Genomic DNA, 27,809 nt, shown 5'->3' with positions numbered 1-27,809 from the left:
GCGTTTCTGTACGCAGAGGTATTTTGGAGTGGTTGTAAGAGAGTCTTATGTTGGGGGCTAAGAACAGAAACACACCCGCCCCGGGTTGTAGACATAGCTGATGTAATCATAGGGCAGGACGGAGGAAACCAGGATGGGTGCCAAGATTTGACTAGGCACATTCCATCTGCCTATTGACAAATTATAATTTCTCTTATCTCCCACTACTCCACTTCACAGAGCATGTAATGGTTCATCTATGGTTTTGATTTATCTTATCTGAAGCTCAATTGTGATTTTGCCTTACACTGCTTGTTGGACTCCTGCATGTATTGTTGTACTGTGAGGACAAAGCAACATTTCCAGAAATAGAAATAAATATCTCAACTAATTCTATCTAATGCATCCGTCCTTAACCTTCCCTTTATACAATCTCTGGTTCAGCCTCTACCCGTTCACCTCATTACATAGCGATGAGTCACATAGCTGTTTGTTCCTCTGTGCAGTTCAGCCTGTGTGAGAGTGTGTGCGTGTCTGTGTGAGTGAGTGCGCGTGCATGTGATGGTGATACAAGATGCATTCATATTCCAGAGACAGTCAGTACAGAAGGCTTTTCTTCAGGTGTGCTGCGTGGCGGTGGTGGTAGTGATGGTGGTGGGCGGTTGGAGGTTGTGATGGTGGTCAGGTGGTGGTGGTGGTTGGCAGGTGGTGGTGGTAGGGGTGGTGTGCGGGGCAGGCCTGGACGATGAGTGGTGGGTTACTTGGAAGCAGCTCTCTCGGCCATGTGTCGCTGCTGCGTGTGGGCGTGTCTGTCACAGGAAGCAGAACGCAACGATGAACACAAGATGTGGACTTATCTGCAACTTTACCAGAGCAGACTCAAAGGTACACATACAGACAGACAGAAAGACAGACGGGCCAAGAGATGAACCTGGCAGATAGACAGACCTCTGAACTGAATTATAGACACCCATGCAGTTCATAGACAAACCAACCGAATAATACACCCAGACAGAGGGACAGACAGACAGACAGAGGGACAGACAGACAGACAGACAGACAGACAGACAGACAGAGGGACAGACAGACAGACAGAGGGACAGACAGACAGACAGACAGACAGACAGACAGACAGAGACAAAGATACAGACACCAAGACAGCGTAACAGATTGACATAGGGAGACAGACTGATGTGCAGAAGGACAGGCAGAAAGAGAGGGCGATTGAGGAGAGCGGAAAACAGAGTGTGAGAGAGAGGGAGAGAAAGAGCGAGAAAGAGCGAGTGGTCAGGAAGGCACACAGATAGACTGACCTGGTCAGGTCTTCTATGTCCACCAGCATGGCATCTTGCTCTACATGCAGCTCGTCCCGGATCAGCAACAGCTGCACCAGCTCCTCGTTGAAGGCTAGAGAACAGGCACCAGTGTTACAGGGCGTGGGACTACCCTCCACCTCCACCCATCGAAGGACAACAGCACCAATGAAGACGTTGTGTGTGAAGTGGTGCCACAGAAGATTACATGAGGGAATTAATCAATAATTGTAATCAAAATTGTATTCTGTTACACCACCGGTATGTGCGTGCGGTGTGTGCAGGTGTGTGTCTGTCTATTTGCCTTTGGCTGAAGGTGAGACATAGAGAGAGAGAGAGAGAGAGAGAGAGAGAGAGAGAGAGAGAGAGAGAGAGGGAAATAAAGAAAGGGAAATAAAGTAGAGAAATAAAGAGAAAGAGTGAGTGAGTGAGTTGTGTGTGTGTGTGTGTTTGTATTGAAGTCACCCTGTATCTGGGAGTGCAGGTCGTTTGTGATGACTTGCAGCTGTCCAAGACTCATGTCCCTCATGTCTCCTCTCCTGAGGTTCCTCTTCATCAAGCCCTCGCTTATATGGGGAAGGTGGGGCAGCTGCCAACACACACAAAACGAGGAAGAAAGAAGAACAGAGACATCAAATACAATTAAACCACAACATGGTGGAATACTTGAATCTAATCAATAACGTTCCAAGGGTGTCCATTCTCTTTCAGTAACCTGACCCCCTGACAGAGTTTAAAATAGATTCGCTACAAAACCAACATTTACAATGGTCAAATAGATCTAAGCCAGAAGGTTCCTTTACATTAAGGCAGAAAAACTGTATGTTTAAAGCACTTTCAAAAGAAATGAAAAAAAAAAGTATAACTGTGTGTACGAAAAAAATGTTGATTCTTTCCTCCCTCCTTTGTATGTTTGTTTTGCCAGAGAGGTCCAGGAATCCTCCTGCACAGTCTGCGGCGACTCTCCTGCCAACAAAGCCAGCGCATATCCTGCAACTGCATGTCTGGACACTTACTTACTTATTTATTCCAATGAAGGAGATGAGGAATACCTGGAACCACCACTGTTCACTGAGCATTTACCAAAACAATCGTGTCTGTGTGTCTGATTGTTGGTGTGGGTGTGATTGTGTATACACAGACTTACAGAGGGAGGAGAGGAGGTTGCTGATTGCAAGCAGTACTGTACTTTACTATACTAACTTGTACATATTATAAAGTTAACTCAGTATCTTGAGTATCTTGATTCTTCACCATTGCTGTCCCTGTGTGTCTGTTCTTCTGAAACATATACTCTCCGTTTCTCCAGTCTTTTATTCAAAGACTGGAGAAGTGCGTGGGAATATGTGGCATTGCCCTTGGCCCCTGGTTAACGAGAATAGGGAATGTGACAACCGTTTGAATCCGAGACAACAATGAACAGCAAGAACATTCATACTTGATTACTCATGACTGTCCCTCCATTCGCCCCTCCCCTTCTTTTGAAAGAGAACGAGGGGCATTATTTGAACAAATATTGACGCACCAAGTCGGCCACAGGCGAGCGTCGGTGCTGCTGGATCTGTCTCTCCACTTCCACCTGCATGCGGGCCATGGGCCGGGCCAGGGCCAGCGCCACCTGGGCCTCTTCCTGGAGCCTCCGTTGGACCTGCCAGAACCCCCCGCAGTCGTCCAGGGTGCCCAGGTCAGAGTCCTCCTCGCCAGTGTCCCGGTCGGACAGGGACGAGCTCTGCTTGCTCTGCGGGGACGGCAGGGAGCAACGAGGGAGGATTTGGGACTTAGAGGGAGAGAATGGTAACGGCACAATATGGTAAATGGTAAATGGACTGCGTTTGCATTGCGCTTCTATTCAAAGCACATTGCGATACACATTCACCCTTTCATGCACACATTCGCACACCGACGGCGGCGTCCACCAGGCAAGGTGACAGCCAACTCGCCGGGAGCAGTCAGGGTTGGGTGCCTTGCTCAGGGACACCTCGACAGTCAGCTAGGAGGAGCCAGGGATCATACTAGCAACCTTGCGGTTACCAGCAAACTCGGGAGGCAGGTGTATGTCTACTGGCTGCAACGCATTCCCCCTTCGCCCCTTGCTTGGAATAGGAGTCCCACTGCCATGCATTTCTGTTGATGCTTAACAGAAAAAGCTATGAATGTGTATAAATATTACAGTTGTTAAGCAATCATCTGGAATTTTTCTCAGGACATCCAGCCGGTTCCACGAGACATATTTCGTAAGCCCACTCATAAAATTCCTCCAGGGACATGCTGAGGAAATGTTGCTTATTCATATGAGGGCCATTACGGCATTTCCAAGAAACGGGTGGTCCCAAGCGACCCAGACAGACAAACAAGCACAGCATGTGTGGCCCAGTACCATGGGTGAGAGGGGGGTGTCCAGGCTGGTCTCCGTCCTGCTGTCCTCAGCATCGCTGTCCTTGTCGCTGCTGCTGCTGTCGTTGAGCAAACACACCTGCAGGTTCGCCCCACCCTGTAGCCTGGGAACACAAGCAAACAAGGAAAAGAGATCAAAAATCAAGTTTACTGCATATCCCAAAATAGTTGGTCAGGTCATTCCCTCGATTTTGTTCAGGGTGGTTGGGCCCACCACCAATGTAGGGACAGTAAACAGTAAACGGCCAGGAAGGGAACGTATCACTTACAATATTTTTTTTATTGATGATAATATGTTAGGGGGGGGAGACAAGACGGAAAGCAGGGGGAAAGTATGTGAGATTAAGGGAAAGATTGAATAAAGATGGAAACATACTGAGCAAGTTTGATCGGAAGGATGTGAGAGAGAGAGAGAGAGAGAGAGAGAGAGAGAGAGAAAGAGAGAGAGAGAGAGAGAGAGAGAGAGAGAGAGAGAGAGAGAGAGAATGAGCAAGGCAGCTATACACAGACAGGGAGCGATTGATATAAAGAGATAGAGAGAGATAAGAAAGATTGAGTGGTATATTAAGAGGTAGATAACGCAGAGATTTCCTTCAGGGAACCAGACTGATGACAGCACTGCAAGGCGGGGGGGGGGGGGGGGGGGGAGCGAGGAGAGAGCGAGAGAAACCTCACCAAACAAAGGGCAGTGTCATCCGTCACAACACTGTGCAACTGAACGATGAGAACAGTGAGAACCGCAATGTCAACACTGGCACCCAAAACAAAGGCTCGGAAACTCCAAGGGCTGGGTCTGTCCGGGAGGAGGCTCCCTTTTGTCTACTGGCTTACATGTCGATGATCCCTCCAATCAGAGACCCCGACTGATTGCATGGCTTAGTTCTCCTTTCAGATCGACCGGACCACAAGCTCAGCAGCATTTCCTCAAACAGCTGAAATGGGCGTGGCCAGGAACCAGAGAGTAAGGCCCCCCCTGCACACCCCTAGATCTCAGTATGGAAATGTTATCAACGGTGGCCTGCGGCTAGTGCCGTCATGGGAGCTAGACACTGTCTTTTTTTTGTGAGTGGCTTTGGTCAACTATCTGGTTAGGTTGTGTCATCGCATTAGTCCCAGTAGGAGTATGTGCTCATCTGCATGTGCCTTTTTTTTTATGCGTTCGACAGAGCCTCAATTATTTTCCCCCAGGAGGGCCGTATCCAGGGTTGAACATTATCGAGGCCGTTATTAGGGTTTTCCCCCTCAAATTCTTTAAAAGTCGTACTGCAGCCTATACCGTAAGATTCACAGGGAAATGTGTGCTTGGAGGTTTCTGGACGTTGTATGCTTATCAATAGACATTTTGACCATGTGAATGAGACTGCAGTTGAGATTTATCAGTGGCTCAATGGGATAATGCCTTGTACAGGTGATCTTTAGGTTGAGAGTTTGAATCCCTATTATAGCATGCTGAACATGACGTTCGGCCATTGCTTTGAAGCTCACCTGAAAGCCGAGGCACAGTATTGCATTAAGTGGAACAACTTCATCAACATCTTTCCTTCATAATTATTTGTCATATTTATATATCTTCAATTAGTGTGTTCTTGACTTTTAATTTTGCTCGGACCCTGTTAATCACCGCTTGCGGTAATATTATTTTTTTATTTTTCAATGCATTCATGCAAGAAGAACCTAATATTAGCTGTAATACACACATAAATAAAACCGGTGTCCGAATTAATACCTGGCTGTCTTGAAGTATGATAAGAGCAAAGAAACACACCAGCAGCAGCGCATAAACATAAACGCTGCTGCTATGTCGAATCGTGATTCGTTTCAGAGGGCCAATTCAGCACTGATTTGTTGATTAATTTTTCAGGATTGGTAAAAAACATGTATTTTATTTTGGTGAACATATGAACCAAGTGTCAGACTTTATAGAGGGAGAGCAAACGAGAGTAGCCTGGTCCCAGTTGTTACGGTTTTTTTTTATCTGGATCATAGTAATCCGGATTTGTGAATCACATCTGTTGCTATCCAGGAACAGGTAATCCATCTTACTTTTGTGCCAGTTTTTCAAAGCAACAGTGCATTGGATCACCTTAATCCAGAAACAAACTTTCAGGTTTACCAAATCCGGATTTGCAGTGCTCGAAATTGGACCAGATTACATATCACAATGTTTACTGACTATGTAAAGTCAGAGTCTATGTGGGGTTACTAAGTGTTATTATTCATAACATTTTTTAAACAGTCAGAACCCACATCAAATAAATGTCCAATAGCTAACAAAATAAAATTTACTAGCACTTAATTTGTCGAGAGACGCGCTTTTTTACATTGGTTTGCTGTTCTTGGGTCAGAATGATTACTTCTGCCAGACAAATCTGTTCTTCTGCTGTTTCGGTTTCTCGTTTAAGAAGGGACATCTTTGTTTGGCAAAGGAAGCTTACAGAGTCTTTTATAGGCCAAAATCAAAAAGATTGTATTTACTGTATTGAAAGGCTTAATAGGTGTCCGACTATTATTTTACAAATGAAGTGGAACATATTGATAAATGTAGCCTATATATATTACAAAATAAAAATGATTGATTTCACAAATTGTTAGGTTTAATTACATTATTATCTGGATATCCTCCTGAATGCACCATTCTGAAGGGATCAGAGTCATCCTGATTTTTGTAATCGAATCCTACTCAAACGTTTTGAAAAAAACACATTTTGAAAGTTTGATCCAGATCTAAACCAAGATTGGATCAAGCGATCTACTCCGATTTCAGAATCCATTTTTCTGAAATCATAATCCAGACACTTTCAAAAAAATATATTTTCATGCCCTTTATGGAAATAATAACAAAGGCCCAGAATTTATAACTTTATCACCCATGCTGATCAATTATAGAAAACAGGGAGAATATGTCAGTTATAAAAAGTTAAAGATGTTCATCATGCTCTCGTGACAAACATCTTTAACTAAGTGCTGTTTGTGTATATGAGGTTATCTCAGGAGTTCCCTTGTTTTGACCGCAAATTATGTCATCGTGTTCGGTGCCAGTTTAATAGAAAGTGTGGTTAACAATCGTTTCATTCGAAAGATGAGTCTAGTCGCTCTTCCTTTTTATTTACAGGTCAACACTTTCTCATGACATGTGAAAAGCAGGGCATTGACCTATAATACAATAGTGTGGCTTCACAGGGAATTATTGACTTTTAAGGCAGCAATTAAATGAAGTTGAGGCTATGATTATGCCCTCTCTCCCGCTCTAGATTTCCAGACAGGAGGCAAGGCAAGGCAACTTTATGTATATAACACTTTTCATACACAAGGCAGACTCAAAGTGCTTCACATATAAACTGTGTCATACAATAAAATAAAATAGTAGATAAGTAAAATAAATCATATGCAACAAATAAGTAAAATAGGTAGAAAATGAATGCAAAGTTAAAAAAACATTTTAGAAAGTGTATTTAAGATCAGATCCCCACGTCCCCACAGGTACCCACGTCGGGACTCCAACCCGACCTAAAGGAACTTGGTCCTTATCTGGGACTCCAACCAAGATTCTGGGACTCCAACCCAGATTCAAGGACTCTAACCCAGACAGAACTCGGGTCTCAAACCCTTCCAAGTTCGTGTATCAGATCAACAGTCTCTCTTCTATCAGATCAGGAGGAGCCTCTGGGTGCGTTCCACTGAGCAGCTGCAGCCACCCCAGACGGCGGGTGCGTCAGTTCTCGAACAAAACGCTCCGAAAACAGCAGCACCCCCAATCACCGAGCTGTTCCCAAAACCCATCAGTCATCGCTTCCGTGAGAAGCACGTAATGGTCCTGACTGAACAATGTTCAATACTGGCCTCTACTGTACGTAATACAATATTGCGTTGTCTTTTATCAATAAACTACAGCGGTGGTTCTCAACTGGTGTAGCAGCATCAGGACACACATGTTCCATTAGTCATTAAGTCACAACCCAAAAATAAAAAACGATTGACCAATATTGACGTTACCAACCATGTCTTCGTGTACCTACTGTTAAAAACCGTTTAGCTGCAATAATTGATGACATAGCGAGCCATTGAAACATGAATTAACATGAGCTTCATTCTAAAGATAACGTTTGGCCAGGGGTCTCGGACGCGGGTTAACGGCATTCCCACGTAACCCCACGAAAAATCGAAAACTAGTGATAGAAAATAAGCAATTGCAACGATATCACGTCCCCTCCAGCGTGGAGCTCTCCCGGCCAGTAGCTGTGCTTTACTGTATGCGTCTGGTGGGAATTAGTTGGCAGATCCTGTGCTTCGGCCATTGTTATGTATTGGCTTGCTCTGTTTGTGATTAAATGAAGCAATGCCGCACACATTAGGAATGTTGTTGATAACATTTGTTTTTTGTAACACAGCAAAGTAAGCACAGAGTTTACTTTTATGCGTGTGCGTGTGTGCACGCGCGCATGTGTGGCACATGCTCTGTGACCAACTCAAATAATGTGTCCTGGCGACCCACTAGTTGAGAATAAATGGCTTGGAGTATATATATATATTACAAAATGTTATGTTATATCAAATAAATGTATGCAATTGTTTTGTAATGAATGAAACATATGCCGTTAGAAATTCCCTGTGCTTTAAAGGGACACTTCTTCACCCATTTGCATTAAGCTTTGTATCGTATTTTTCAATGGTCTGGCATCATTCCATAATTTCCCTCTGAGAAGGGAGAGATCCGTATCTACCTCTAACACTTCCTGCTTTGAATGACGCAAAATATCGATTTTTGCGTCAGTTAAAGCAGGAAGTGTAAGGGGGGGGGGGGGGGGGGGGGACGACTCTAAATAACTACAAGCGCTCCTCATTTTCAAACCCGCCTAGGGGGTGGGACCCACTGATGCTACAGACCTATTACAGGTCAATGCCAGTGGGTGGGACTTAGGGGTGTACGGTATAAACGGTATAGAGAGTACACCGGTGTGAATTTGTACTACGGTACGGATTTTCACGTTACCGTGTGACCGGTGTGAACGGTGTGACCGGTAGATCACACGAGCGCTAAAAAAGCAATGATGTAGCAGCGGAGACTCAGTCGTTTATTCATAATATCGTCCGGCGCACACAGCTTCTGGCCGTGTTCTGTAAGATATTCTAGAACACTCCGGGAGCTCCGGCGGGAGACTTGAAGCTCTATATCTAAATAATATAATATAATATATAGACATCTATAATATAATATACAATATCGCGACCAAAAGCTGTGTGTGCCTCTGGATGATATTATGAATAAACGACTTGTCTCTGGTCCTTCCACATCAATCTGAAGTCGTAAAAGCCAACGTTTCTTCACCCAATTCCTTCTCATCCATGGCCGACAATCAATACACGCGTCTTATTTTGCAAACCCGCACTCGCCCGTACCCGCAAATTATATTCCGCACCCGACCCGCTGTAAATTGATACCGACGCCCGACCCGTACCCGAAGGAAAATAAGGCACATTAGATGGAAGGCCGGGGAATTACACTATCTGGTGTATGGCGTGGTGCTTTAGATTGCTGTGCAGAAAAAGCACATCATCCACTGTGGACAGTTTTAGCTGACTCCTCCGCTCCTGAATAACATATCCAGTTTCGGCGACCGACCCGCCCTGTTAAGGTGTCCGACCCGACCCACACCCGTGTCTGATACAGTACATTATTTTTCACCAGTTTAATTTCAATCGTGCGGGTCACCCGTCGGATACCCGAACCCATGCATGACTCTGGCCGAGATAACCCCCACTACGAGTCTTTACATGTTGTGGAAGTACCAGAGACGTCAGAGAACCAAACGCAGTCTTTAATTCATAAAAAAGGGACTGCAGGGAGTGAACGCTGATTGGCTGTTATGTTACGTCCCTCAGGGAGTAAACGCTGATTGGCATTGTGGGAGTTGTCGTCTTCAATCCACAAGCGCCAAAAAGTCACTGTCTGCCTTTTCTCGGTCAAGAATGCACAAAATTAGAAATTTATGTCACTATTCGACTATATATATGACCCCCTTTCAATACAGATTGATGTCTCCACCGGTGAAATTCTCCTTTAACAACATATCAAAATAACTCATTCTCATTTCCTGCTATAAAAAAAACATTCCTTACATTCATTGCACACACACACATACACACACACACTCCAAGCCTACCGGGAGGATTGGCTATTTTTGCTGCAGCTGGTGTAGATGACTGGCTCGTCGTCATAGAAACTGCCAAGGGCGAGTTTCTGCCTGATGCACTCTCTCTCATTGCGCTGGGCCTGTCAGACAGAGACAGAGGAATAAATGGCAACATTATACAAACATCAAAAAAAATATAACTTGACCTACATACAGGACATATATGAAGAAATACACAGAAATACCGGCAAATGCTTTCTTTCTTTTAATGTTTTTAAAAAGAACATATTCAGCCTTAGACCACAATAATGAACCTCCTTGGTGTAGAAGAGATTATGTTTATCTTTCATAGCCTTGCAGTTTGGCTAATTTCACTGGTGCCAAAAAGCGGAAGTTGTCAGGGTAAATATAACACAAACAGTGTTAAAGTGTTTCAAAACGACACCAGAATGTGGGTTCTGAAAACAGCACTCTCTGCAGAGCAGAGAGTGAGGAGCAGGCTCTGGGGAATTGGATGCAGGAAGATGAAGGTTGGAAGCAACCATTTGACAGCGAGTCAAGACTTTCATGACGTAGATGTAAAAAAGTCACTCAGCTGAATACAAGGAGCCGACAAACAAAGCAACACAAGCCGATACAGCTAGCACCGGATAGGCAATCAGCTGTGTTTCCCTTTTGACCTGTCTCGAGTAGTGCAAACTAATAATGGCCTGGCAAAGATGACCTGGGTCAAGCAGAGAGGATATATTCATGTGTGCAAATTCTCTTTTGGAAAAATAATGAATGTTGCATAATCTTAAAGCACAATGTAAAATAGATAATATATATATAATTTAACTACGTTCTATTCTAGAGAGGAAGAGAAACAAGATGGTGTGTGGCTAATGTGATGCCTACCATCACATTTCGTTTACCTTTAAAGTGTTGTGCTACTCAGCAGTAAGAAGTTAATTTGGGTATTTAATGGTTTTATTTGTTAAGAAGGAAGGCCAACCCGTAACACCTGCATCCCTGTTTCTCCAACGCCCCAACCAATGCCCTTTAATTAGCATTAAAGTGTTAATAAAATAACACTCCATCTAGGTACCTTGCAGGAACTACTGTTTAACATATAACTGGTGGACCCACACATTTGGACAAACTTGTTTTTTACTTAGAAATCCCATGTTTAAATGTAACAATATGCCTCAACAGCCAGTCAGTTTGTGGAAGTAATATCATTTGCTGCGTGTGACCAAAACGCAGAAGGCCAATCCCACCTGAGCATCTACCCATAGAGACAGATGGGAAAGGGCCACTGTCGTATGATGGCTGCTGGAAAATGATGCAAATACATTGCCAGACAATGACAGGCCGACCAAGACAAACAGGATGGTTGGCCCCCACATTCTTTTCCAAATTTTTTCTCTCCGTTGATATTTGCCTGCTAATTTGTCTGTAATTTCCCAACCTCAGTGTAATTAGTTTATATTTTCAGTTTGTGACGCATGACAGTGGTGTGATGTGCGGTCATTAATCATAGCTGGCTGGACAACCCTGCTCCACAAATCACTGTCCTGCCTCCTACTCATGCAGGGGTCTTTCTGACCCGACATCTCTCTCTCTCTCTGTTTCTCTCTCTATCTCACACACACATACACACACACACACACACACACACACACACACACACACACACACATAAAAAAACGGGTTAATATGAATCATTAATTCTGGAAAACAGAAAACAGCAGATTTTATTCACAATCATTCATGCCATGATACAATTATTTCATATTTTACAAATACACACTACCAATAGGCAACCAGCTATACATACAGGCAGACACACCCATAGACGTTCCCACTTCACATGCGCACCTCCATTACTCGTACGTGATACACCTTGCACCTCGCACCCCGTAGCAATAACCAACGCAAAACAAGCAGCTCAACATCCATGTACGTCTCAAGTCAACGCGATACCGGCATGTACACAGAGACATCAACGCGTCAAGTCAACGCACCTGGTAAACGCGTTTCTCCTGGTGCACCATTTTCTCAGCGCATCACACGGAGATGGAGAGCCCTGCCTCTTCTGCCCCCCCGCCCCCCTCCACACTGCAGTGAAGCCGGACCCAGGAGACTGGCCGACGTGCGGCAGCACCACGAATGAGAGCCAGAGAGCGAGAGAGCGAGAGAGCGAGAGAGGGAGGAGGGAGAGCGAGCTAGAGCGTGGAAATGGGTGATAGAGGGGAGAGAGGGACGGGTGGGGGGGATGGAGAGAGTGGGTGGAGAGAACACGGAGCAGGAAGGAGAGCGAGACCAAGAGCTAGAGGGAGAGATGGGGGGGGGGGGGCGGGGGGGATGGAGAGGGATGGTGCGGGAGGAGAGAGGGGGGAGGGAGATGAAGAGGGAGGGTGACTGAGCAAAGAAGAAGAAGTGGGCGGGGACAAATGGGAGGAGAATGGAGAAATCAGGGCCGAGGAGAGAGATGGGTGTAGCCGATAAGTCCATGTGGGAGCTACAGTCGCTGTCATCTCATTGTTAATTCATGCCTTCTCTCAGCCTTATCTAACTCAGAAAGGCACACCATTAATAGCAAGCAGGATCATGTGGTGATGGTCGCTGTATGGCATGGGCGACCATCATGCTTTAGAGACCAAAGCAAACTATGAATGTAAAAGCACCTTCGTGTGCAAACTAATCCAGCATAAACCGCGTTTTAAAAGCTACATTCTGCCTTAAAGAACTCAGCTTCACAAAGGCTTCCAGTGCATTGACCCATAAAATAAATTACTCAGTGGAGCTTGCCCTCTGCATAACACATTTGGCTTGCAGTGTCATTCAGAGCAATGCCCAAGCAAGGCAATTGATGGCCTTGCGGTGTACAAGTGATGCCTGGTTTGTAGAATAGGCAGTACTTTATTATGCTGGCTTGACTGCAACCATGTTGTCAAATATGCTTTTGATTTTATAAACGAGTATCCCTTGCATTATGTCAAGCTAAGCAGACATAGGCACAAACTTTCAAATCGAAGATTAAATAAAAGATTAACTGCTCAATGCATTGGTAATTACAATTCATCTTTACATGCGTTACACAGATAGGAAAACTGCCAACTATGGTTTTAGTCAAAATCATTTTTATTGAGTCACAGTACCGGGAACACCTGAAAGAAAGTAAAGAAATGTAAATTCTTAAAAGTAAATTCTTAAAAGATGAATTAAAACGTAACTTATAAATAAGGCTTCTTTACTTTAAATCAGGTCTGTCCAGGAGGTTGCCCTTGCTTAATGTAGAAGGATAACCAATCGGCGGCATCCCAATAGTTGGATGCAGCATAAGGATATACTCCCGGGGAGTCTCCAGACCTTATATGTGGGGAACCGGCTGGATGTTTGTGTTGGTAAACGAGAGATGCTGCAAAAGGAAGGTCTTTGTACTTGACAAAATTGTCTGGCTTCAGGGGATCAGCCACGTGCTCGTGGTGGTGCTTCAGGGGATCAGCCACGTGCTCGTGGTGGTGCTTCAGGGGATCAGCCACGTGCTCGTGGTGGTGCTTCAGGGGATCAGCCACGTGCTCGTGGTGGTGCTGCAGGGGATCAGCCACGTGCTCGTGGTGGTGGTGCTGCTGCAGGGGATCAGCCACGTGCTCGTGGTGGTGGTGCTGCTGCAGGGGATCAGCCACGTGCTGCTGGTGCTGCTTCAGGGGATCAGCCACGTGGTGGTGCTGCTTCAGGGGATCAGCCACGTGGTGGTGCTGCTTCAGGGGATCAGCCACGTGGTGGTGCTGCTTCAGGGGATCAGCCACGTGGTGGTGCTTCAGGGGATCAGCCACGTGGTGGTGGTGGTGCTTCAGTGGATCAGCCACGTGGTGGTGGTGCTTCAGGGGATCAGCCACGTGGTGGTGGTGGTGCTTCAGGGGATCAGCCACGTGGTGGTGGTGGTGCTTCAGGGGATCAGCCACGTGGTGGTGCTGCAGGGGATCAGCCACGTGCTCGTGGTGGTGCTGCAGGGGATCAGCCACGTGCTCGTGGTGGTGCTGCAGGGGATCAGCCACGTGCTCGTGGTGGTGCTGCAGGGGATCAGCCACGTGCTCGTGGTGGTGCTGCAGGGGATCAGCCACGTGGTGCCACCACCACTGCTGCCAAGGATCAGCCACGTGCTGCTGGTGGTGCTTCAGGGGATCAGCCACGTGCTGCTGGTGGTGCTTCAGGGGATCAGCCACGTGCTGCTGGTGGTGCCACCACCACTGCTGCCACGGGGGAACAGCCACGTGCTGCTGCTGCGGGGGAACAGCCACGTGCTGCTGCTGCTGCCACCACTGATGCCACGGGGGAACAGCCACGTGCTGCTGCTGAACAGCCTGCTGCCACGGGGGAACAGCCACGTGCTGCTGCGGGGGAACAGCCTCCTGCTGCTGCGGGGGAACAGCCACGTGCTGCCACCACCACTGATGCCACGGGGGAACAGCCACGTGCTGCTGCGGGGGAACAGCCTCCTGCTGCTGCGGGGGAACAGCCACGTGCTGCTGCGGGGGAACAGCCACGTGCTGCTGCGGGGGAACAGCCACGTGCTGCTGCGGGGGAACAGCCACATGCTGCTGCCACCACAACTGATGCCACGGGGGAACAGCCACGTGCTGCTGCTGTTGCGGGGGAACAGCCACGTGCTGCTGCTGTTGCGGGGGAACAGCCACGTGCTGCTGTTGCGGGGGAACAGCCACGTGCTGCTGCTGCCACCACAACTGATGCCACGGGGGAACAGCCACGTGCTGCTGCTGTTGCGGGGGAACAGCCTCCTGCGGGGGAACAGCCTCCTGCTGCTGCGGGGGAACAGCCTCCTGCTGCTGCGGGGGAACAGCCTCCTGCTGCTGCGGGGGAACAGCCACATGCTGCCACCACAACTGATGCCACGGGGGAACAGCCACGTGCTGCTGTTGCGGGGGAACAGCCACGTGCTGCTGTTGCGGGGGAACAGCCACGTGCTGCTGTTGCGGGGGAACAGCCACGTGCTGCTGCGGGGGAACAGCCACGTGCTGCTGCGGGGGAACAGCCTCCTGCTGCTGCTGTTGCGGGGGAACAGCCACATGCTGCTGTTGCGGGGGAACAGCCTCCTGCTGCTGCGGGGGAACAGCCTCCTGCTGAACAGCCACGTGCTGCAGCTGTTGCGGGGGAACAGCCACGTGCTGCTGTTGCGGGGGAACAGCCACGTGCTGCTGCGGGGGAACAGCCACATGCTGCTGCTGCCACCACAACTGATGCCACGGGGGAACAGCCACGTGCTGCTGCTGTTGCGGGGGAACAGCCTCCTGCGGGGGAACAGCCTCCTGCTGCTGCGGGGGAACAGCCTCCTGCTGCTGCGGGGGAACAGCCTCCTGCTGCTGCGGGGGAACAGCCTCCTGCTGCTGCGGGGGAACAGCCACATGCTGCCACCACAACTGATGCCACGGGGGAACAGCCACGTGCTGCTGTTGCGGGGGAACAGCCACGTGCTGCTGCTGCGGGGGAACAGCCACGTGCTGCTGCTGCGGGGGAACAGCCACGTGCTGCTGCGGGGGAACAGCCTCCTGCTGCTGCTGTTGCGGGGGAACAGCCACATGCTGCTGTTGCGGGGGAACAGCCTCCTGCTGCTGCGGGGGAACAGCCTCCTGCTGAACAGCCACGTGCTGCTGCTGTTGCGGGGGAACAGCCACGTGCTGCTGCGGGGGAACAGCCACATGCTGCTGCTGCCACCACAACTGATGCCACGGGGGAACAGCCACGTGCTGCTGCTGTTGCGGGGGAACAGCCTCCTGCGGGGGAACAGCCTCCTGCTGCTGCGGGGGAACAGCCTCCTGCTGCTGCGGGGGAACAGCCTCCTGCTGCTGCGGGGGAACAGCCACATGCTGCCACCACAACTGATGCCACGGGGGAACAGCCACGTGCTGCTGTTGCGGGGGAACAGCCACGTGCTGCTGTTGCGGGGGAACAGCCACGTGCTGCTGTTGCGGGGGAACAGCCACGTGCTGCTGTTGCGGGGGAACAGCCTCCTGCTGCTGCTGCGGGGGAACAGCCTCCTGCTGCTGCTGTTGCGGGGGAACAGCCACATGCTGCTGTTGCGGGGGAACAGCCTCCTGCTGCTGTTGCGGGGGAACAGCCTCCTGCTGCTGCGGGGGAACAGCCACGTTTTGTTTCTGCATCATATGAAGCCAGTTGAGATATTGATGGTAGTTTGGTTTTTGATTCAAAGGATGATCCATGATTTGCTGCTGGTGGACTGTAGGCTGCTTTGGCGTCTCTGTCTGTGGCATGGCTTTTTCATGAGATTTGGTAGGTGGTGCTGTAGGATGAACATGGGCAAGTGTCGTTTCAGGACTTGACCTAATTGGGCAACAGAGTTTGACTTGGGTCCCCTTCCACTGCATTGGCAGTATATAAAATCCATTCTAGAAAAATAAAAAAGGCACCATTAGAACATGAATGCCAATCATCATGATCATGAAATTGAAATGACGACATTCACTAGAATCCATTTACATCTTGCGTCATATGACAGCCGTTGTAAGGAACCATCAACACAAGACCCAAAGAGTTGTATTTCATGGAGTAGCCACATTGTGGTTGAACCTGGTTCGGCACCATGGGAGCATCACCGCCTAAATTAAGTAAAGAAACAAAATATTTAGGCACAGATAACTTCTATAATGCACAACATGACAGGACAGACATCGTAGGCACAATTGAACATACCCATGTCAAGCATGAAGTAAGAGGATCCAGGTCCCATGGCTTTGAGTTTCATCTGGTCCTCACCACATTTTAAGGAAGTATCCATTTGCCCCCAACCCGAATTAGCCAAAAAATGGCCAGCCGTTCCTTTTGTTAAGCATGCAGAAAAATACATTAAGCCAAAATTGTAAGGCATTTCCTTATCACAATAAGGCGAAATAGTTACCTGCATCATCTGCTTGATAAGAGCCAAGAAGCCCCGTTAATGACTTGGCACGATGCACGCGGCTGCCAAAGAGAATACTTCCAGCTATGACGCCCTTTTTTGCTGCCTCACCACTTGCAATGCTTGGGTCAACCTTCTTCACTATAGCCAAAGCATAACAGTGTAGACATGGGCATAAATAACTCAACAAAATGAGAGCTGCGAACCACTTCCAAATAGTTTCGCTAATGTCGAAAGCCATGCTTAATCCCGAAAAGTCAAGGAAGATGTCCCTCAGCTCAACAGCTCAGAAGAAAGCCCTGAATCACTGGTATTATGTGAGGAATTCCATACTAGTTAGCCAATCACAGAGCCTGCAAATTATAAAGCCACAGGTGTATTCACTTAAAAAAATTTGATAGGTAGCAACATTGTTAAATGTTCCTGTTATTTGAAGACCCAAACTAATGTTCCTTGTGTCAAATAACATACTCAATCTATCATGATGTATACAGTTTGATTTTCCCAATAATTAAAATTTTAAGTCGCAAATTTGTGTTTAGAGTTTTAACAGCAAAGCTTTTATTTTTTTTAATGTATATGGAACCCTTCAAACAAAAGGGCAATTCAGAGGGCTTTACATAGGCAGTACAATACAAACCAGAGACAAATGGTAAATAAAAGTATTAGAGGGTAGCCTATATTATTTTGTGTTGAGGTCCTTTATAGCCATGAGTATCGGCCTGATGGTTTCTTCTGAAGCTACTCAGTGCTAACCCTAAAATGGGAGACCCTGGGGCTGTTAGAAGTGTTTGAGAGCCAATAGGAGTGCTCATCTGTGGCCATCCGTGGCCTACTGGTTAAGGAGTTGGACCGGTTAAGGAGAACATGCCATCAAATCCTGTTAAATATGATTTCATAAAAATGTGTCTCATCCTTTCCATCAAGATTATATGAACCGTGCGGATGCTTATGAGCAGATTTTTTTAAGTAGCCAGTTTCTCCATGTGCAACAAAGCTTATTGAATAGTCAAATAAAGTGAACATTTGATTTCTTGCATTCATTTTATTGATTGAATCATTTAACAGCATTAGCCTGGAAAAGCAGGAAAGGATAACATGAAGGGCAGGTGGACCGTTCTGTTGATGAAGGTATGGAATTGGAATATAGCAAGGCTATTTAGTCATGAAAGGGTGGTAGAATTGAGGGACTGGTTGAAAGACTGGATTTTGCCCATGGCAGAAGCTTCGCAGGTGGCTGTGTGGTGGTCGTTCCAGTAGTGGTCATCATCGGCATCATTGTTGGTGGTTGAAGGAAGAAGGGGTATAGCACTGAGATGCATAATATTAGGGATACTCCTGAAACTCAAACATTGGACAATACTTCATAGCTGGTGCAGGCATTGCTGTAAGGCGCGTTGTAGTCGTGGGCGTGTCTTGTCACGGGCACCGCTGTAGGCAATGGTGTAGTCGGCTGATCTGCTAGGGGTTCCTATAAAGTGGAGGATAGACTTCTGGTTGCCCATATGGATTATTGTTGAAGGGAGGCATCAACAGAGGATTCCACTGGTAGAATTGAAAAGGCAAGGCTGGGGTTTGTTGGAGTTGTAGAAGGTGTGGTGGGGGTTGTAGAGGCAGGGGCTGTAGTGGTTGGAGTAGCTATGACAGCTGTTGGTGTCGGTTTGGGACAAACCAGCATGATGGGCATACCTTGCCAACGCATTGGCAGGACGTAACATCCACCCCGGGAAGATAAAGACATTGGGATTGTGAAAAAAAGGCAAGCTTCAGCTATGGTGATTATTGTATTCGTCAAACAGATTCAGATGCATTAAAGTAACTAGGGAGCTGTGTTTGAGTAAGGGCCAACAGGTCAGGATGTATATATTGGGGCTCGAACCCGAGCACTTTCAGTTTGAATTCGAACCCCCTACCCACTACTTCACCGTCATTAATAAATAAATATTACCTCTTTGATTATATTGCAGCCATCGTATGGCGCAACCATCACCAATCCCAGAGCGTTTCTTTGCATTGAGTAATGACAGGTTGGAGGGATTTTGCTTAGAGGAAGTGGTCCCCTATTTTCTGAAAATTCAGAAAGGAGTCTTTTCATTGTTTTCTGAGACAAAGAATATTGGGCCTGCAGTTCAAGTGGAAATAACATTAAAATTGTACCTCGGTGCAACTGAAACTGTGACGCCCCCGGCCCCAGAGCTTGGAGCTTCATGGTATCCTCACCACACTGCAATGTCGGTGCCTTGGGATAGCCCAATGGACCGTTAGCCCAACCTGGGATTATACATTTGCCGATGTTCAAATTGATACTATATTAACAAAAACAATAAATCCATAAATCACCCAACTTCAAACAATAAAATCGAGTTACCTGCAGAATCTGCTTGATAATTTGATTCATCGTCCGGAGAGGAATGAATCGTCCTTCCTCGGTTTACTGGGAAACATGATTGGAGACAACTTGGGCCCTTCTCGAAAAAGTTGCCAAACAAAACAAAACCAAATCATAAGTCTGTACAGTGGGCACTAGACAACCTACCACCATAACTGCTAAAGTGAAATAACTTGTAGGCCAAAGTTGTGCTTCTCTTTCGCATACCATATTGCTCCTCCTATCTATCAAATGACAGAGGGAGATCAGTCCTTCTCACAAGTTTTACCATTTTCACTAAATCTGGTCAAGACCGAAACAGCCAATGATACGCACATGGCAATTAATCATCCGTTTGATATCTGACTGCAGCACACCTGAATAAGCTATTGTCTGATGCCAAACACAGCAAGTTTATGGTTGGTTATTTTCTCATCGGGCAATCTATATTTTACCATTTAAACTACTAAACAACTTAACAACTTAAACAACTTTTACCTTTAAACTAGTCCCTTCTGATGTTGCAGATGGACACGATGAGGTCCAAAGTAAGATATATTTGATATACTTTAATGAAGTCGGCCTATGTGACACCACCTGGGTGGAAGTATTAAGGCGCTGTAGGAGCCCTATGGTTGGACCAGCCATCTTGTTCATGATTCCATTAGTTGCTGTTGTCCAACTGACAAAGAGGCTGCCTTTCCTTTATAGAGCAAGTAGCTATTAGGTGTTCTGTTGTGACACATGCACACACACACACACACACACACACACACACACACACACACACACACACAAACACACACGCACACACACACACACACAAACGCACACACACACACACACACGCACACACACACACACACACACACGCACACACACACACACACACACACAAACACCCACACACACACACACACACACACACACACACACAAACACCCGCACACATACACACACACACAAACACCCACACACACACATGCGTGCATACATGCACACACACGACACAAACACCCACATGCACACGGACACAAACATGTCCCTCTCACACTCTCTCTCACCCCTCCTCTCTCTCGCTCTCTCTCCCTCTCTCTCTCTCCCTCCCTCTCTCTCTCACCCCTCCTCTCTCTCTCACTCTCTCCCTCCCCCTCTCTCTCTCTCTCTCTCTCTCTCTCTCCCATCCTCTCTCGCCCACCCTCGACCCAGCCCACTTTGCTCAGAGAGAACCCACGGTGGGCCCCTCCCTCCTCCTTCTGCCTCCCCCCTCCCTGGGAAACGGGGACAACAAATTAGCCCGCTTTGGGCTTGGTCCGGGGCCCACGGAGGAGGACACTTGGACGGCCCTCAGAGTGTCCGCCTGGAGTTCCCAGGGACCCCTCTTGCCCCCGGTCCCCTTTCAGCGGTGGAGGAAGCCGCCATTGTGCCAGCACCTGTCTCTGGAGGAAATTGGTTAAAGTGATGGCTTTGTTAGCCGTCGCCACGGAAACCCCCCCGTCCCATCGTCCCCCCTCCCAAAGAGAAAAGAGCAAGGGGCCACAGCAGAGCAAGGGATTGTGTAGGGCGGGGGGGGGGGGCGTTGGGGGGCGAGGAGGGAGGCAGGGACGGTGTGGGAGGTGGGCTAGGTCCAGGGGAGATTTTCGTTGAAGGTGAGGGCAGCCGAGAGTTTTAAACAGTGACTATAATGAAGAAGACCCGCTGTCCCATGTTCTATATAGGATTAGCATTTCAATTGTGTTTGTCTTATGTGCTATATTTGGTACACATTTAGTGTTGCGTTTTTCTGTCCTGGAAGCCCAGGCAGATGTTTTGTGTTGGGTGGAACCCAGAGGCTTGTAGTCGTAATGTTTGTTTGATGTGTCGGCCTGCATCTCAGGTCGTTTCTCCTCTTCTTCCGCACTTGCGTGATACACCTGGAAGCAGGTCTATATCATATCGTATTTTAATTGTTAAATACTCAACCGTTTAAACGTAACTAAACAGAAATAACGTGCTTGTTGATCACATTATCTGCACCTTCAGACCTACCTCAAGTTGCCCACTAGATGGTAGTCTTTCACTGTTTTTGAGGTGAACCACCGTTGTCGGGGGGCAGATACCAAGCGTGCAGTGAGATATTAGCGTCAAACCCTGCATGCGTGATTTTCCAGTTGTTACTTTTCAACGGGCCCGATAAATTGTACCAGTTTTCTGTCCATATTTTCTGTCCGACAGACTGACTGTCTGTTAAACAGAAAGACAGACAGACAGACAGACAGACAGACAGACAGACAGACAGACAGACAGACAGATGGATCGAGATAGATCTCAAGGGCATATCTGAATCCCTGCTTTGTCCCAATTATTCTTTTTATCTTTTGTATCGATTCAAATAACTCCTTTCACATATAGGCAATGACAAATGTTTACCCAATATAGAGGCTGTCACTGAAGACAACACCAATTAAACATTGTCGGTTTATAGGGAACCGCCCACTGCCTCCTGGGCTTCTTTGCTTCAAGACCAGACTGCACACCAAAATGGTGTGTGTGTGTGTGTGTGTGTGTGTGTGTGTGTGTGTGTGTGTGTGTGTGTGTGTGTGTGTGCGCGCGCACGTGTGTGTATGTGTGTGTGTGTGCGTGTGCGTGTACATGTGCGTGTGTGTGCTTGCAAGAGAGAGAGAGAGAGAGAGAGAGAGAGAGAGAGAGATGTGATTAATCACACCTCTCACTGCAGGAAAGGTTACACATCTTAATGTCCAAATGTCAGAAGAATCCACTCTATCAGGGGCCAACGCCGGGAAATGTCATCTGTTCAACTACGATGAGAGAGATGTGAAGATAAGCACTCCCTGTGCACAGAGCCGTAGGTTAGGTCTGTATGATGTGGGACAAGGATTATTTCTAGCATCCTAGGGCTTTTAAACTCTCAGACACCCAATATAAGTTTAACTCTGTGGCATTGAATGCCTAAATGTGGAGCAATTAAGGCAAACAAATGAAGGCGAGACAAACATACTGTTTATTTTGATGTGGTGTCAGGGTCATCATTTGAATCTCTCACATGCTGTATTATGTGTTGTTCTTCTTAAACAAATTTGAAACAAGGAGTAGAAAGTCAATTATTTGTATGTTTTAAACGCACATTATGATGCATAAAAATAAACAAACACTCGTGTCTAACACTCTGTACTGTTAATACTGTTAATTTTCCCAGTGCCAGGCTTACATTTAGGTCAAAGAAATGTAAAGTAGAAAAGTAGTTAGGTTGATGTTAAGCAGTGTATGGGCTCTACAATTGTACAATATAATTGTCCAACCTGTGTGTGTGTGTGTGTGTGTGTGTGTGTGTGTGTGTGTGTGTGTGTGTGTGTGTGTGTGTGTGGTGTGTATGCGTGTGCGAGTGTCTATCTGTGTGTGGTCTGAATGAGCTTGTGTGTGTGTGTGTCTGTGTGTGTGTGTGTGTGTGTGTGTGTGTGTGTGTGTGTGTGTGTGTGTGTGTGTGTGTAAGTGAGCCGTAGTGTGTGGGTGCGTGTGTGTCTGTGCGAGTTTTATGCTGTCTACTTACATAATGGTGTTTAAATGCACATGGCTTGGTTTCCACCCATTTAATGGTGCCTGGAGTTAAGAATCCTTTGGGGAAATAACAATGATTTGCAAAAAAAAAATAAAAAAGCTGGAAAAGCGTGGTGTGCTATTTGTTAGTGAATAGGCTTTACTGTTATTGTTGCAAGGTTATTAGCGGTTTACAGCAAGAGGTGCTGGTTCATAGTGCTACTCTCTGAGACTACGAAAATAAGGTCAATTTCCAATGACCGTATTCCATTGACATTTGCTGGCTTTCTTTTGCGCCAAGATTATTCCAGTGTGCTAGAAAAAAAAAGATTGAATCATGTAGGAATACTACTGTTGTGAATGAATCCGGATGAGCTAAGACTGTGACTCACATTGCTCATGACTCTTTGGCTCTGTGACCACTTCCGAGTCTGAAGTTTAAAACTTCAGCCATAATGTTGTTGGGAAATAATTGTTGTAGCAGTCTGTGGAATATAGTGAATACATGTTTTGCCAGCTGTGGGTTAACAAGTGCTCGCAGCAAAAAGGAGCAACGTAGGTCTTGTTAACCTCTCTGCTGTCTCATGTCATATCTCTGCCGGTCATGGTTTTGCTTTAATAGAAACACATGAATACACAGAACTACACAAATGTTTCTTATCACTCTTCTCACACACACACACACATACATGAATGTGCGCATACACACGAATGTGTGCATACACACCTGACCGCGTGCACACACACATCCATACACGTGCACACCTTAAAACCTCCTACTAGGTGCAGACAGGACCACACACACGTCTTCCGGACAAAATGTTTGGAATGCAATAAACATTTTTTTCAGATGTATCAAAGTTTGTGTCTGTGTCTGTCAATGCCTGACACAGATGACAAGAATTAACCTCTATCTATCTATCTATCTATCTATCTATCTATCTATCTATCTATCTATCTATCTATCTATCTGTCTATCTGTCTATCTGTCTGTCTGTCTGTCTGTCTGTCTGTCTGTCTGTCTGTCTGTCTGTCTGTCTGTCTGTCTGTCTGTCTATCTATCTGTCTATCTGTCTATCTATCTATCTATCTATCTATCTATCTATCTATCTATCTATCTATCTATCTATCTATCTATCTATCTATCTATCTATCTATCTATCTATCTATCTTTCTACAGGGGTTCGAAGGCTGTGTGTGCCCATGCGTCGGCCAATTCCTCCCCCCCCCCCCCCCCCCCCCCCAGCGAAACACACACATGGCCCAGCAGAGGATGTTCTTCCTGCCAGCACGCCTGCAGCCCAAGGAAGAAGCCCCCCAGGTCTCCCTGTGTTGACCCCTGACCTGCCCTGACACCACTCGTTCACCACCATGCCAAAGGGCACCCCAAGCTCACCTCTTCCACCGCCGTCTGGTTCCACTCCTGTTGCTGCTGCTGCTGCCAGCTCTGCGGACACACACAACCCTCCTGGAGGAGGGCGGCCGTAAAGACCACCAGGGAATTGCCGGGCTGCACAGAGCCCAGCCGTCGCCTCGGGTTCAATAAATAAAAATCAGAAAATCGTTGCCGTCCTCACCGCCCAAACAAACAGTCTGGTGGTTGTTTGGCATGATTGGCCCCTGGGACACCTAGATTAAAGAAAAATAACATCTACCTTAAATCTGTGGTGTTCTCAGAAGTCAGAAAATGAGATAGTTCACATGATGCAAAACAGGACCTGTAGGTATATGTGTGTCCTTGGAATAACAACCAAATTCCATATGTAGTGATTCTGATTATCAACAAAAGGGAACAACTACAGCCACGTGTTTCAGTTCATACACATATGTATTCCTATTAAGTCATTACTATTTTGGTCTCATATTTAGAGTAGATGCACTGAAGACGCAGATTGGTTGTGTGTGGGTGTGTGTGTGTGTGTGTGTGTGTGTGTGTGCGCGCGCGTGCGTGTGTGTGTGCGTGCGTGCGTGTGTGTGTGTGAGAGAGAATGTGCTGATTTAAGGACCTCCCAGACAGCGGCCACAGAAACGCTGAGACAAACACACACACACACACACACACACACACACACACACACACGCAAGACAGGAAGGCAGCTTTTTGAACTTTGTGGTTGGGCCACACTGGTCTCCCTTCACCCAGCTTTCATCTCTCTATCCTTTCATAAAAACTCTGCTCCTTTGCTTTGATCTTCTCAGGTCTGGTAGAGTTCCATGACTCTTTCTCTTTCTGTCTCTCCGTCTCTAATACCATATCATTTAATGACTCTATAGTGAATGCTGAAACAAGCATGGGGTACCTTAGGTGCTTCCAGTCACTCTATATGTCAGTTTGTCTGCGTGCGTCTCTCTCTCTCTCTCCCCGCCACACACACACACACACACACACACACACACACACACACACACACACACATTTCTTACTGTGTGAAAGAAAAAACAACACGAAAAACGTTGCACAATGAGAAAACAACATTCAAGAAGAAGACCCAAGTCATTAGTCAAATGTTCAGTGGACAAAGTTTTAAAAAGCAACATGAAAGATTCTTATAGCAGGGAGGTGCCCAGTATTTCCCTACTGCCTCGTCAAAGACCAAAACCCAGAACATTGCCTGGTTCTGACACTAGGTTGGCATCAGAAGCACTTTCTGCTCATTGGTGAGCAACACCACAAGAATGACTTCAACTGTGATAATGACGCAAAGTGTTTCGAGTTTAAGTAAAACTACACTTTCTGGTTTCTAGAAAACATGCTCTTGCTTTATTGTTGCGTTGAAATAGTTATTACTGAGTCAGTTTGCCCGTCCGTCTTTTTGTCTGTCTCAAGGAATTGAGGCTCCCACAACACACTAGCCATGGCCGAATTATGATGTGTGCGTGTGTGTGTGTGTGTGTGTACGTGAATACGCACACACATATGAGTGCATTTGCAATGGTGTATGTGTCAGAGCTTGGGTGGGTTGGAGCAGAAACACATACACAGACACACACACTCTCTCTCTCTCTCTCTCTCTCTCCCTCTCTCTCTCTGTCTCTCACTGTCTCTCTCTCTCTCTCTCTCTCTCTCTCTCTCTCTCTCTCGCTCTCTCTCTCTCTCTCTCTCTCTCTCTCTCTCTCTCTCTCTCTCTCTCTCTCTCTCTCTCTCTCTCTCTCTCACACACACACACTGCCGATCCCTGGGTGGTCCGGACTGTGAATGTTTATGATGTAAACCAAGCTAATCCAACTGGCTTGTTGCAGTGAATTGAGAATGATTTACAAGATGTAGCTTGAGAGCCAGCGGGGAGGGAGGGAAGCACTCTGTCACCGCCACAGCGAGGACTGGCCTGTCCATCGGAGTCTGTTCGATCCTCTCTCTGTCGCTCTGCCTCTCTCACTCTATCAGCCTCCCTGCTCCTGCACTCTGTTCTCTTTGTTCTCTTGTGCTCTCTCTCTCTCGTTTCTCCTTTGCCCTTCTCTCCTTCCCTACTCCCGTTAATCCCTTTTTTCTGGTTGGTTTGATGTCTTTATTGCTTGAGTTTGACACAATGTAAAAAAATAAATGAGGTCCGTTCGGTTAGTGCTCTGGTGGAGAATTCCATCTTCTCTCTTTTCGTGTTGGTGCAGGCGATAAAGGAGAAGGAAAGAAAGTGTTACACACTCAACAAGGCAGCGTTGCTCCCCTTATTCTTCACACACCCTTCCCTGTGTTTCAGCTACAGGTATCTGGCAAACTCTGAATTTCACGCACATATGCACACAATCACACACAGATGGACATGCACAGGCACACACACACACACACACACAAACACACACACAGACACACACACACACACACACACACACACACACACACACACACACACAATCAAACACAGATGTACATGCACAGGCACACACCAACACTTACACACACACACACACACACACACACACCCACACGTTCGCTCTCTCAATCATTGATGGACATCACCTCCCATGGCCACCTACCAGACAACACTGCAGGTGAAGCCACGTCCCCCAGACTTCGGGTATGTAGAATGTCTCTCTCACATCTGTAAAACACAAAAAAAAAAAGCCCTGTCAAGCTGTGATCTGTGTTAGTGTCCAGGGTATGGGGTTGACGTTTACAGCGTAGGGCCTGGCCTTCCTTGCAGATCCCACTTCTTTACGACGCAACGAGAGGGATGCCACCTGTGCGCTGACAACACCTTGTAAAGCAGGCGGGAGGAGAGGAGAAACAGAAAAGGCCGTTCTACGGTTCTACGGTTGGACAATGTGTGATTTGGGGAGCAGATAATGAGTGTTTAGGGGAGGCAGAAATTGTCTGTTGTAATTTCAAGGAGATGTTTTTTTTCAGTTTGTTTATTTGTGTTAGAAAATGTGAAAATTGCTTACAGTCTGACTAAACACAACACATTTCTTATGTTTTCCTTAATCCACTATAAATGTAGACTGTCTGGGGAAACAATGAGTGTGGGGGAAACACAAAAAAGTGATGAAAGGCACTGATTTTCATATGGTGACAAGTTTTTCCATGCAAATAACATTATAATTGTTTGATCTTGTATCCACAGACAACCCCCCAACCCCCAATGCATTTCCCTCATTTCTTAAATCTTTTTCTATCAACCATTCCTTACCTATCTCCTCTTTGTATCTTGTTTTCTTTCATAGCCCATCTCTTCACCACCCAGACTTCTATCTCAGTGTGCAGTTATTGTGGGGTCCAGAGAGCAGCAGCAGCAGTCATTCAAGCTCATCTCCTGGCCAGAGCAAACAAAGCCAAGACAGCATTCTTCAAGTTAAATTTGCTGTAATGTCTCTGCTCTGTGAAACAGGCATTTTTAAACACTACTAAGTACTAAGAAGATGAAATGTAGTGGCAATCAGGCATTGCATGTTTCACACTGACTGGAATAAATGTGCAATTTAAACTTAAACTTGAGTAGAAGTCTACTGTGTTAAAACTAGTTATTATTCTGGTATTTCTTGTGATTTAGTTTGATTTGTATTATTTATCATTTATGTATGTGCCGCAGCAATACAATGGACACACTAGATGAAAAAAAATGCATACAGTAAATAATCCTACCTGGCTGGACTGATTCTGGGCTGACTGCCCGGCGAGTGGAACCTTTGTGGTGTAGGCAGCTTCTCACACGGACGGATTTAACTTGACGCACTGA

The 27,809-nt window shown here is 46.7% G+C and overlaps 1 protein-coding gene across 1 annotated transcript; it reads right to left on the bottom strand.

Annotated features, from left to right (window-relative positions):
- Positions 1-736: 736 nt before the first annotated feature.
- LOC307085692 (schwannomin-interacting protein 1) lies at positions 737-11,853 on the bottom strand (the record flags this gene model as incomplete). Its single annotated transcript, XM_079750558.1, has 7 exons — positions 737-788; positions 1,293-1,386; positions 1,758-1,881; positions 2,818-3,030; positions 3,670-3,790; positions 9,848-9,957; positions 11,824-11,853. The coding sequence occupies 7 exons, from the start codon at positions 11,851-11,853 to the stop codon at positions 737-739; spliced, it is 744 nt and encodes a 247-aa protein (XP_079606684.1).
- Between the last annotated feature and the right edge of the window lie 15,956 nt (positions 11,854-27,809).

Source organism: Pollachius pollachius (assembly GCF_949987615.1).
Source record: "Pollachius pollachius genome assembly, chromosome: 14".
In the NCBI taxonomy this organism is placed as follows: Eukaryota; Metazoa; Chordata; class Actinopteri; order Gadiformes; family Gadidae; genus Pollachius; species Pollachius pollachius.
The sequence above is the reverse complement of the archived record's forward strand: the minus strand, read 5'-3'. Positions and strand labels throughout refer to the sequence as shown.